The sequence below is a fragment of the Mirounga angustirostris genome, unplaced genomic scaffold, assembly GCF_029215605.1.
Source record: "Mirounga angustirostris isolate CCGP_5_RB_7025 unplaced genomic scaffold, mMirAng1.0.hap1 SCAF_6, whole genome shotgun sequence".
Lineage (NCBI taxonomy): Eukaryota > Metazoa > Chordata > Mammalia > Carnivora > Phocidae > Mirounga > Mirounga angustirostris.
Window position 1 is genome coordinate 120,600,170 of NW_026991714.1, and position 13,405 is coordinate 120,613,574.

The window sequence follows — 13,405 nt, forward strand, 5'->3', positions numbered from 1 at the left end:
AGCAAGAGAGAAACGGATTCCAAATTCAGATGAGGCCATTTCTTTTTTCTTCCTTTTGTCCACCAAATACTGCTGCTGCTTAATCAGCTGTGAAAATAGAATCAAGTGTGTGACATCTGGTGATTTTTGTTAATGCAGTCTGGTGCTGCCAGCGTGACATTTTGTCACCTGTCCATGGTCTGCTATTTTTAAATTGTTCTTGTCAGCCAGCTATCTTTTAAGTGTGGTATAAAATATAAGGTTTCAAAAACTGAAAGGCATACTTGGTTTTACAGAGTTAAATGATGCTGTGGAAATCTGAGACTGTCCCACTTTCCCCACTGCACAGGGCCTGATAAATGGGGGTGAGGGGATGGAGGGAGAAGCTGGAGAATAGGATTATGTATGTTTATCCAGACTGTGAAAATCACAGTCTCATAAGCTCAAGTCACATTCATATTTAAGAGGCTAGTTATAAAAAAAAATGACCTCTATTGTTATTCAAAGTTTCAGGGTCCAACCAACCTATATTTTTATATGTCCAAAATAAAACCTGGAAATTTTATGAATCCGTAATTATGAAAGTCATCTCTTCACTTCTGCAGTATGTTACGAGATAGGGAATAACTGCTGTATCTTCCTCTAATCATCCCTATTTGCTCTAAAAAAGTGAAGTCCTTCAGAGACCTTCACGTAATAGAATATAAGTGCTGTATTCTAGAAAAGGTTATAAGAAAAATGCATTTTCTGCTGGGTTGTATTTTCCACCAATTTTCTCTATAAAATTGAAGATACATTCCTTCAGAAAAAGTATCCACAAGATGAAATACTATATTATGTAAGAATACAGTAAAATGGTGTTTTAAAGTCCTTTTAAGGAAAAATGATAAAATTTTGGCACTAAAGTATTCTAAATATGTTCCAAAGAACCAAGAAGCAAAAGCTATGAGCTTAGACCTGAGGTCAAATTCTAGTTTCTTTTCATACCAGTAGTGGATAATTTTTGGCATGCTATCAATCCTTTGTTCCTATGTTTCCTCATTTCAGGCTATACTCTAAAATAGTTAAATCATTTGTTTAAAACTCTCAGATAGGGGCGCTTGGGTGGCTCAGTGGGTTAAGCATCCAACTCTTGATTTTGGCTCTGGTCATGCTCTCAGGGTCCTGGGGTGGCAGGTGTGTCGGGCTCTGCACTCAGCAGGGGTTCTGCTTGAGGATTCTCTCTCCCTCTCCTTCTGCCCCTCCCCCTGCTCACGCTCTCTCTAAAATGAATAAATAAATCTTAAAATAAATAAATAAAACTCTTCAGGTGATTACACTGCTATATAGAAAGGACCACTGGGTCAATTAATGGGAGATATTTATTTTTAAAAAAATCACTCAACTTGTATTTACTGTCCTCCTCTTGTATAGAAACAGAACGATCACTTCTTGCTAACTCAGAACCTGTGCCCCAAACAATTTGTGGACTCTGCTAACTTGTACACAAGACAAACTGCTATGGGCCAAAGGTAGCACAAAAACAGAACTGGAGCAACAATGCAAGTAAGTAAAGAGACAGCATATTTTTCTGGAACAAACTAAATGTAATGAAGATGCACTTTTTCTGAAACAAGGGAACCCTGACATTCCACAAAAGGGGCCAATTTTGTGAAAGGCTATACAATACTAAATTTAAATTATGATGCATAAAGAAAAATGCTTCCATAATACCAAAAGGGTGGCATTTATTTCTTCCAAGTTTCTGTCAATTTAAATGTTTTAAAGCACTATTATCAGAAGATAGCTATTTTTTTCCCCAGATTCAGTATACATTTGAAAAGCAAACCTTTCAATATCAGTTCTCAACTGACACCTGCTCTTTTCATTTTTCAAATTTCAGTTCCATGAATAGTGAGGAAAGTGAAAATTCAAATATATAGAAATGTTTCATCAGGTACTACCCCCAAGTAGTCAGCCAGGTCTACCCTTCTGTTGTAAGAGGGAGACTACATGGGATGACGGAAAGGGGACTCTGTCAAGATATCTGCTATACTGTGCTACCCCAACCAGGGGATGGACCTTGCTTCACAATGTCACCTACGCTGCCCAACACTCTGTAGTTGGTATTTCCCTATTATTCCTCCTTTCATCACTTTGTACTTTTTGAATGTTAATCCTAAGGGAGCCTATGATTAATCAAACGTAATGACCCTGGGTTTTCATAGGGGTTCCCCAGTGGCTAGGTAAACTTTCATCATTAGTAGCAAGCTGGGGAACACCTATAAGAAGGGTACAGAGATGAACTTTTTCCCTGTCTTTACAGCAAACAATTTTTTTTAAAGATTTTATTTATTTATTTGAGAGAGAAAGCATGAGTAGGGGGGAGGGGCAGAGGGAGAGGGAGAAGCAGACTTCCTGCTGAGCAGGGAGTCCGATAAAGGGCTTGATCCCAAGACCCTGAGATCATGACCTGAGCTGAAGGCAGACGCTTAACCGACTGAGCCACCCAGGGGCCCGCTTTTTCCTGATCTTTAATCCTACCTCTCCCAATGCCAGAAATCCCTTTAATCGTCATAGTTATAAGCAAAGTTGTGGACTTCCTTCCCTTCAGCCCACCTGAAAAGAGGGCAGAGGACAATTCTTCTCTCCCAGGCCTCACTCATATCTCTACCACCCCAAGGATTTCTGCACTTAGAAAAGAAAGGACAGTTTTCATTAGTTGATCACCCTTCTCAAAACCATCTTTCTCATTTCTTGGAGGCAATCTCTCAAATAAACAATAGGAAAAGTCATACATAATATGGTAAGAGACAATGGATAATTATTATTATTTTTTATTTTTTATTTTTTAAAGATTTTATTTATTTATTTTGACAGAGAGAGAGACACAGCGAGAGAGAGAACACAAGCATGGGAAGTGGGAGAGGGAGAAGCAGGCTCCCCGCAGAGCAGGGAGCCCGATGCGGGACTCGATCCCGGGACTCCAGGATCACGACCTGAGCCGAAGGCAGTCGCTTAACCAACTGAGCCACCCAGGCGCCCCTACATTGACATTTTTATCACGGGGAAGGAGGTAGACACCTTCTAATATTTCCTACAAACATCTTCAAGGCTGACTTGGTTTTACTGAGCATAAGTATAAATGTGATTGAAAAACTGTTAAAGTTCTTTACTAAAGGAACCTGGGTGGCTCAGTCGGTTAAGTGGCTGCCTTCGGCTCAAGTCATGCATGATCTCCAGGTCCTGGGATGGAGACCCACATCGGGCTCCCTCCTCAGCAGGGAGTCTGCTTCTCTCTCTCTTTCGCCCTCTGCTCCTCCCCTCTGCTCCTTCTCTCTCTAACAAATAAAATCTCTAAAAAAATAAAGTTCTGGGGCACCTGGGTGGCTCAGTCATTAAGCGGCTGCCTTCAGCTCAGGTCATGGTTCCAGGGTCCTGGGATCGAGGCCCGCATCGGGCTCCCTGCTCCGTGGGAAGCCTGCTTCTCCCTCTCCCGCTCCCCGCTTGTGTTCCCTCTCTTGCTGTCTCACTGTCAAATAAATAAATAAAATCTTAAAAAAAAAAAAAAAGGTCTTTACTAAAACAGAAGTCTTATTACTTTCTGAACTTCCTATTCTGTCATTTCTCCCACTAAGCGTTTTTTCCCCTTGATTCAAGAAAACAGTTGAATAAAGGGATTTCTCATTGCATACTTTTTTTTTTTTTAGATTTTATTTATTTGAGAGAGAGAGAGAGTGAGTGGGAGTGAGAGGGAGAGAGAATCTGAAGCAGACTCCACGCTGAGCTCAGAGCCAGATGTGGGGCTCGATCCCACGACCATGAGATCATGACCTGAGTTGAAACCAAGAATCGGACACTTAACCAACTGAACCACCCAGGTGCCCCTCATTGCATACATTTCTAAGATGAAATATTGCTGTGAACATATTTCATCAGGTTCATTTTAAATACATCATGAAGTACTTTATTTTTAATGAATGTGATATCCTGTTATATTTTCTTTACATGATTTAGATACACAATTTTGGAAAGCCAACATAACTTAGGATTATTTTCCTTTCTCCTTCAGGTGATTTTTTATAATGACAAAATGTTTATCCTTCAATAATCACTACTTATCTATGGCAAATACAAAATTTTGACAACTTGCATTTGAAAGCTTTTGACATTTAGCTACAGTCTAGCTAGAAGGAAGTAAATATTGTAGGAATATAAGGTTTAATTTATTACCCAGGCCAGGCAGTAGCATACCACTGCCACTGCCAGTCAAAACTAACTAACTAAATAAATAACATCGGAGCAGTTTCTCACCTCAGGAACTTTATCTGACCTTTTCAGCCACTCCATGAAGTGGGTGCTTAATTTCAATGATGAGGAAACTAAGGCTTTGAAGAGGCTAACTGACTTATCTAGATCAACAGTCAACTAGAGGCAGAACCAGGATTCAAACCCAGGTTTGAATGACTGCAAAGTCAGGGTGAGTTGAAATTTAATCTCCTGCTAAGAGAATATAAAAATGCCTGGAAAGATGTTAATAAAAATAATAATCTTTGCTATCTCTAGGTAGTAAGTCTCAGATTGTTTTCTCACTTTCCTTTTTGTTTTTGTAACATACTATTTGAAATTCCCACACTGAGTAAGAAAGTTGTTTGTTTTTTTTTTTTCTAAAGAAAATCAAGCTCCAGGAAGAAAAAAACAAAATAAGCATACAAAAAACCTATGATTCTGTAACTTGAGTTTTGAAACACTCAGAAAAGTGCTCCCATAGTCAAGTGGGAGAAGAAGATATTAAAAGTAGGAGGAAAAACAGGATGGAGTAGAAGGAAGTGTTTTTGGACAGACTCATAGGGAAGCCACATGGTACGTCCCCTAGCCTACCACCTTTCTCTTAAGCTCTATTCACCTAGATGTCTACATCTTTTGACCCAGTGATTTTCTCTATGAATTTACCTTAAGGAAAAGCTATGTGCAAGAACTTATCCATGGCAGCATCACCTATTATGGAGAAAAAGCTGGAAACAATCTAACAGTCCAAAGCTAAGGCCTATTAATAAATTATAAAGATCAGATAAAAACAAGGATAATGTTTATTATATAAAATATACAAAAATAAGGATACACTATCACATTTATTTTTTTCAGTTACATTTTTGTTATTATATTTTCTCCACTTTTAAAGTCAAAAATTACTTAAAATATTTCCTTTAAAATGCCAGCATCATAATTATGTTATTAGAAGTAATAAGGATCAAATACATGGTGCCATAAGCCAGATCTAAAAGTCTCCCAGCTGGAAAAGGGACAGGAAGCTCCAACACTCTACCCAGAGGACAATGACATGGTGATGTAATTGACCACGGGAAGCAGTCCATTCATAGGAAATCAAGGTGGGTGGTATGATGAACAGAGAAGTTGCAAGCATATTAAGGCTGTAAAAAAGTACATATGCGCCTTCCAACTTATTAGGACATATTATAAGTACAGTGCAAAAGACTTTTACAGATGAAACCTCACATTTACAAGTGTAGCAGAGAAATATATGCAGAGGTAGTTGGACATGCATTAAAAAAGGGGCCACTAAAAATGGAATAAGGTATTTACCCCATAGTGAAGTACCCTCTTTACACTTTGCCACAAAATTCTGGAAATCCATAAAATTCTGGAAAATTATTTACAGACTATAATGTAAGATCCTTTCATAATCTTTTATTGCTAGAAGAAAAGAATACAGACTAAGATAAAACAGGTATGCATAAAGAACAAGGGCTGAATATTTTAGAATAATTAGGAGAGGCTTATAGCTGTTTGTGGTAGAAAAGGAAGACAAATGCAGCCTTAGAAGATACTAAAAACACAAAACAGTCTGTGAATATCATTGTTTTTTTTTTAACACCATTCTCACTTCTAAGTGAAATATGCTCTAAATTACCATGTACCTAATCTTTCAACTGAGCAAAAACGTGGTAACAGTGACTAAATATAACAATGAATAAATAAATGAGAGATTTGTTTTTTCTACTTCTGACGGCCTTAAAATATAGCTTTTTTCAAATCCTTTATTTTCTTCATAGCTAGTTAACTACTTTCTTTTCCCTGGAAATTGAGGAAAGCACAGAAAATCATGAGTGTAACAAGAAAATGAGGAAATGGATTTCTGAGGTGGCTTGAGGAAATGACTATCAGGTGTTCATAGTCAGTCACACCCTATATAAAAGCCTGGAGAGAACCAGAGGGGATCAAATTCCTCACAGCTCCAGAGAACATAAGGGCTCAAACAAGATGGGCATCCTTGTGGCCAACTCTTCAGTTTTCAGATATTTAGGCTCTAAACCTAAGTGGATATTTCCACTATGGTATTTTAAAATACACAGGGCCCCTGAAAGTCCTATAACACATAAAAAGAACTATCTGTAATTAGGAATGTAACATCAACCACTAACCTGAATTTACATGGGGTCTAAAAATAGGAGTCCTAATACTGCTGACCTTGGGACTTTCTGCCTTATATTTAACCCAAAACATTTACACACTTTAAGACATTTTCTTTCTGTTTTAGCCTTAGAGAATGCGAAGAATCACTGGCTGCTCTTAAGTCTGTGTAGTGATACTTCTTATACAAGGAAAGTGATTATATTTTAATAAAATGGAACTCTTTTCTATGAAGTTTTCTGAAGTAGTCTTTGGAGACTGGTTTACTAAATCTCGCATTTCCTTGCAGTATACTTTAACTTAAATGAATTATCCAGGTTCAGCTAAGGATTCCAAATGCACCAAGCCCAGAAAACTTGACTTCTGGTCTCATGCTACCCAACACATGCTTCCGCCAGACATTATGATTAAAGCAATCAACCTTGATTATTGTAGGTAGCTGAACCCAGGTTAAAAAAAAATCAACTTTAAATACATTCCACAATGCTTTACAGAAGCAAACAAAAACAAACGGAAAAAAAAAATGAAAAAAATCACAATTATTAAAAAGCTGATTTTTGTTTAAAACACCAAGCAAGGAATGGACATATGAATATTCCTAACCTGCAAAATGATTCCTCCACATTATATCAGCGAAACTCATTGGTGGGCCACTGGGAGGGTAGTGTTTACCTTTCAGAGGCTCATGATCAGTCCTTATCATATCCATTAAGGAGTTCTCCAACGAATGCAAGTTAAAAGTGTCATAGGGCCTACTCCGGTCCTAAAAATAAAAACAGAACAAGACAATACATAAAATTACTTCATAAAATTAATACTGTATCATTTGCTTCTTGCCATGGATTGATGACATGAATCAAAGTTCCAGATAGTTCTAATAACACACATTCTTTTCATAAGAATAATGATTTGGCAACATTAAGCTTAATACAAATTTCTACAATTAATTGCATCCTTTTCCCCAATATTCTTTAATGTATATGTCCCACTACTTCAGACTTTCTCTCAAAAGAACTTAAGAAAGTAAATTCAAAGGAAAGAGTCAAGTCAACTGACTTTGCCCTGAGCCCTTCACCCCAGCCTCCACCATCAAATAAACATTCTATTCAAATGAACAGAGAATTTTTTATCAAGAGGAAGTCCATAATTAAGAACTCTCAAGTCTACGAACAGAATCACTTTCCTGAAAAATCAAAAGGTGACTGTAATTACAATCTAATTTTATTGGGTATCTTTAATATTTAATACAGATAAGCTCCATACATTAGATATACTCTATAAAACTTAAAATATGTCCAAAGTACTACTAAAATTAACTTTTGAAAAGCACTCACATGAAAAAACTTTAACCCAAGATAGTGTTTTCATGATGCTAGAGTCAAAAACATTTTGAAAATAGAGAGCTAACACAAACTAAGTGAAGAAAAATCATCGTTCCACCATATTTCACTTGAGCCCATGGCAGACTATCATGTACAAATTATTTTTACTGGTCTGAGCTTAAGGGAAGCACAACTCATGGCTTAACATTACAGAATAAATCACATTACAGATTTAGTTTGCTTTTGTTTAAGAAAAGCAAAACAGGGGTGCCTGGGTGGCTTTGTCGGTTGTATCTGACTCTTGATTTTGGTTCAGGTCGTGATCTCAGGGTCTTGAGATCGAGCTGTGTGTGGGGCTCTGGGCTCAGTGCAGAGTCTGCTTGAGATTCACCCTCCCTCTCATCCTCCCATGCCCCCCACACACTCACATGGGCTCTCTCTCTCAAATAAATAAATAAATCTTTAAAAAACAAAAGCAAAACACACATTTCAACAACCACACCAAATCAAACTATAGCAATGAGAGATTATTTTCAGGGTCCTGGACAGTCTACCCAGCCCTGCAAATGATCACTTATCGTCTCCAAAGAACAACAATAATAAGTAACTGTCTGGATAAGCAAAATGGAATATAACAGGTAAAAAGCTCAACTTCAGTGACCATTTTCTAGTTTAAGTCTTACTCTTGGGAAGCTGTTTTTCTTCTGGTTTCTGGAAAGCATGGCTGTATATCTATTCAGTGAGGCAGAAAGGAAAGTGGCATTTCTGCAGCACTGAGCATAAAGGAAGAATCAGAGGATTATTGAATTCAAGAATGAAAGCAGTATGTATACATGCAGATCCTAAGAAGAACTGAGCACCAGGAGGCAAGAGTGCTAGAATAACTACTAACAACTGGGGGCTTTAGGGTACCATCATGATCTACCTCTCCAGTCTGTGCCTGAAATTCTTCCCTTTATACAAATAAGAGGACTGAGCTAGAGTCTTTCTTTCTTTCTTTTTTTTTTTTTAAAGATTTTATTTATTTATTTGACGGAGAGAGACACAGCGAGAGCAGGAACACAAGTGGGGTGAGTGGGAGAGGGAGAAGCAGGCTTCCCGCGGAGCAGGGAGCCCGATGTGGGGCTCGATCCCAGGACCCTGGGATCATGACCTGAGCCGAAGGCAGACGCTTAACGACTGAGCCACCCAGGCGCCCCGAGCTAGAGTATTTCTAATATCCCTTACAACTCTACACTTTTTTTTAAAGATTTTATTTATTTTTTGACAGAGAGAGAGAGACAGTGAGAGAGGGAACACAAGCAGGGGGAGTGGGAGAGGGAGAAGCAGGCTTCCTGCTGAGCAGGGAGCCCGATGTGGGGCTCAATCCCAGGACCCTGGGATCATGACCTGAGCCGAAGGCAGACGCTTAACAACTGAGCCACCCAGGCCCCGTACTTTTTTTTTAACTCAGAGATGAGGAGTAGGGGTGGAGGGTGCAGATGTTTTCAAATGCCAGAGACAGAAATTCTGTTTTTACAAACCTTTAATGCACAAGCCAAGGGTCAACTCCTGTACTAGGCCCAAGTGATTCAGAGATGAATGTTGAAACCCAGTCCCTATGTACAATTAAGTAGTAGGAGAGAGACATAACCAATTAAAATAAGAGAATGACAGGTGTTTTGACAGGGAATATGTACAGTACAATGGAAACTAAGACATCTATTTCTTTAAGAACATGTATGTATTATAATTTTTTAAAAATCACATTCTGAAAAGTCCCAGTTCTCCTGAATCTGACCAGGTATAGAGGCTTGTCTTAGTTATTCTCATTGGTCTTCAGTATTCTCATTGGTAAAATGGGATCTTAACTGTGAAGATTAGGTTGAAATTACTTAAGTATTTATTTTACTCACATTGTGTTTGCCAAAGAGCAAGCATTCAACATTTCTTAGTTTATTGCCACTGCCCCCCTCACTTGCTACCTCCACCCCATTTTTTTCTTTCCTTTTTTTAAAAGATTTTATTTATTTTAGAGAGAGCATGAGTGGGAGGGGAGGAAAAGAGTGGTAGGGAGGGGGAAAGAATCCCAAGTAGACTCCACGCTGGGCTGGGAGCCCAAATGGGGCTCGATCTCAGGACCCTGAGATTATGACCTGAGCCGAAATCAAGAGCTGGACACTTAACCGACTGAACCATCCAGGCGCCCCTCCCCATTTTTTTAACACTCATCAATTATCTGTCTACTATTGGATAAGAAAGAGACTTGCAATATTTTCTTTGGTTCTCCATTTTGGTCTCTATATAATTGAAGAAGGACTTTTCTTTTACCTTTAAGGTCTTCCTGCAGATCATTTGTTTTGTGCTGGGTTCAAGTTATCAGTGGAAACCCCAATTACCTAAGGAGTAAAACTGAATTTCCAGAAATGTAGGCTTATCTGTCTCTATAAGAGGTATCATATTCTTTGTCCAGAGGAAAAGCCACAGGTAAAAAAAAAAAAAAAAAAGAAGTGTACGGATGAGAAGTCAAAATGACAACCTATTTCTGGCACTGACAATCCTGGAATGGATGTCTAGGAGCCTTCTAATATATATACATATATATGTGTGTGTATATATATATATCTCCACGCTTCTACCTAGAGCCCTGCAGGCATGGGACTGTTTCAAAAAAGGCTGATAAGGTGAAGGGACTAGACGAAATGGCTGTTTGAAGGCATTCAAGAATCTTTCCAGTCAGGACAGTTTATTTTTTTCATTTAGTTCTTGATATAATCCTTCAAGGTAGATAACAACACACTCATTTCACACATGAGGAAGGCGAGGTTCAGAGAAGTTTCCAGCCTGGATCTAACCTCAAAGCCAATACCTAAGGAGTACAGACACAAGCCTGAAGAAATTGATCTAGTCCATACACGATAGTTAGTAAATGAAAGTTCTATAGAAGCACAGCATTGCATCTAACTACCAAAAATGACCTTCCTGGCAAGATGGTAGTTGAGTCCCTATCAGAAGATAATATTGGATTATTAGATGACTACCTGTCAGGAAAATTGGAGGGGGTGTTTGGGTGGGGACTCATGCATCTGAAGTGCTACTCAAACCTGTCAGATTGTCAAAATCACATGTAGAATGGTTAAAATGCAAGTTCCTGGGCTCCAGCTAAAACCAACTTAGTCATAATTTTAAAAGAAATGAGTGTCCCAGGCGGCTCTTTTGCCTGGCTAGAGTTGAGAGCCACTAGACTGGATGATTCTTCAAGTTAAGCCTTTACACCTGCACCTGATCTGTAAAATGAGATGGTAAAGTGAGGGAGGGACTAGAAGGATAGCAGCGGAAAGAAACAAGCCTGGCCACTTTGCCAAGGGTCAGCTTTACAGTCTTTTGATTGTGGGGTAGGAAAGCAACTGGTGGTCTGGCACTTATGAGTACATACTCTGAAATCAGCCACCTGATTCTCAAATTCTGGCTCTGCCAGTTGCTGGCATGTCACTCTGAACAAGTTTCTAAACCTTGGTTCATCCATAAAATGATGATAATTTTCCATATGGTTATTTTTAGTACTAAATGACAGAATGTACAACAAGGCATCTGTACCGTGGTGGCTACTGGAATATTAGGGAGAACACAAAGAAACTTCTATGATGCCACCTTACAGTACTGGGATATATTAAAAAACCAGAGGTTCACTAGTGCTCAACAGATGAAAAGATGACAGGTGAAATGCAGGACAAAATTTGCACAGGCTTCTTAATTGAACAAATTTCAATGCAGAGACTTATTTTCTCATTAAAATTTATTTATCTACGCCTCACTGATTTATATTTGCAGCGTACTATTCATCTTGTTTGTTTTATAAGTAGTAAACATTGCTAAAAATAACTGATTAACCAGGAAGCCTGCAAGAAACAGAAAAGGACAGAAAAACTACAAAATTTGCAGTGAAATTCAAGCAGAAATCATAGAGAAAATTAGACCATAATTTATCATTCAACAACAAAAGTTAGAAGTGGCAACTAACCTCTTAAGTTTTTTTTTAATAAGATTTGGTTCTCAATATAGGGAAAATAAGGAAAACATCTTTCTTTCATTTGTTTTTAACAAGCAAACACACCAGGAAGTATTAGAACATTTATAAATAATGCATCCCATTATTGACTCTTTCTTTGAAGATAACCAATGACAAATGCTATCAGTTAGTTGTACATAGAGGGAGCCCACTCCATTGTACAGTTCACTAGCCCTGCTTATTTTCTTCCCTCAGCTTGACTTAATATTAGTAAATTTATCAGGTATTTAATATGTGCTTGCCACTATTCTAAGCATGCTAAATGCATTCCCTCACAACTCTATTTTATAAATTAAGCAATTAAATCTTGGAGAGATTAAGTAACTGGCTCAATATTACAGGGCAGTAAGCAACAGAGTCAAGGCTCCAATCCACTCAAATCCAGACTGTGCTCTTAAGGAGTCTCACTCTACTGCCTTCCTGACTTCCTCCTACTTCCTCTACCTTAAATCCTTTCACAAACATTCCCTCAACCTAATCCTACCACATTGAGAGACGGGCTTCTTTGACCACCACCCTGCTACATAGGCAACCTAATTAATCCTCACTTGCCCTTAGTCATTTACTTATTCAAATGATAGTTAAACTCAAGAAGTAGCTTATCTACCCTCTAGCATTGCCACAGGCCCACCTCTACCAGCCCTATCCCATTCACCTGCCTTTTTCTTGGGAGAGAAATCTAGGACCCTTTCTACCGTTTCTGGCTTATCCCCAGACATATCCTCTCCTAGAGATACAAGATAGAAGGCTCTAAGGGTCCAACAACATCTGGGAAAAAGGCAGCTCCAGAACCAAATGATAAAATTAATCATGGTGTTTATTATATGGTAGAAACTGGGCTAAATGCTTTATAGCCATGATCTCAATCCTCACCACAACCCTACAGGGTCAGCATTATCTCCATCTCACAGAAGAGAAAACTGAGGCTCACAAAGGTTATGTAACTGCTCAAAGTCACAAACCTAGGCAGAAATCAGGATGTGAACCCAGGTCTGTGACTTTGAAAAGTCTATGCCAGTAATGTTCCAAAGCTTCTACACTGATCAGTTGTTTTGTGTCCCATAAACAATGGGGACTTGGCTAGCAAAAACAGAGGCACAGACAGAATCTGTGGCGCCCAAGACAGGTCTGGGGCGCCTGGGTGGCTCAGTCGTTAAGCGTCTGCCTTCGGCTCAGGTCATGATCCCAGGGTCCTGGGATCGAGCCCCACATCGGGCTCCCTGCTCAGCGGGAAGCTGGTTTCTCCCTCTCCCACTCCCCCTGCTTGTGTTCCCTCTCTCGCTATCTCTCTGTCAAATAAATAAATAAAATCTTAAAAAAAAAAAAATCAAAAGGTGGGTAGATGTTTGAGAAGGCTAGGAAAGGATAATTGGTGTTGTGAAATAATACAGAAAAACAGGAGGAATTCCTGAAGAAAGGTTTTTACGTTTATCATATGGTTTCAACATATGTATGGGTAATAACATTTCAAAGTTAAATGCATTCAACACTTAACAGAGGATTAACTCACAAAACTAGCCATTTCTAAATTTCCACTCTACTGCTCTTATTTTCTAAATTTTTTGTATTGGGGGGGAAGGGGCAGAGGGAGAGAGAGAATCTCAATCAGGCTCCACACCCAGCACAGAGCCCAACACAGGGCTCA

At 38.8% G+C, this 13,405-nt stretch overlaps 1 protein-coding gene across 9 annotated transcripts in view; it reads right to left on the reverse strand.

The window, feature by feature from the left end:
* Positions 1–13,405, reverse strand: part of CPEB3 (cytoplasmic polyadenylation element binding protein 3) — a 202,846-nt gene that overhangs the window by 121,499 nt on the left and 67,942 nt on the right. For 8 of the 9 annotated variants that reach the window (XM_064595022.1, XM_045878420.3, XM_045878417.3 and 5 more), the window contains one exon: positions 6,994–7,153. In XM_064595022.1, the coding sequence (XP_064451092.1) occupies positions 6,994–7,153 (160 nt within the window). The remainder of the gene's footprint in view (positions 1–6,993; positions 7,154–13,405) is intronic. The other variant, XM_045878421.3, reaches the window with a different exon arrangement.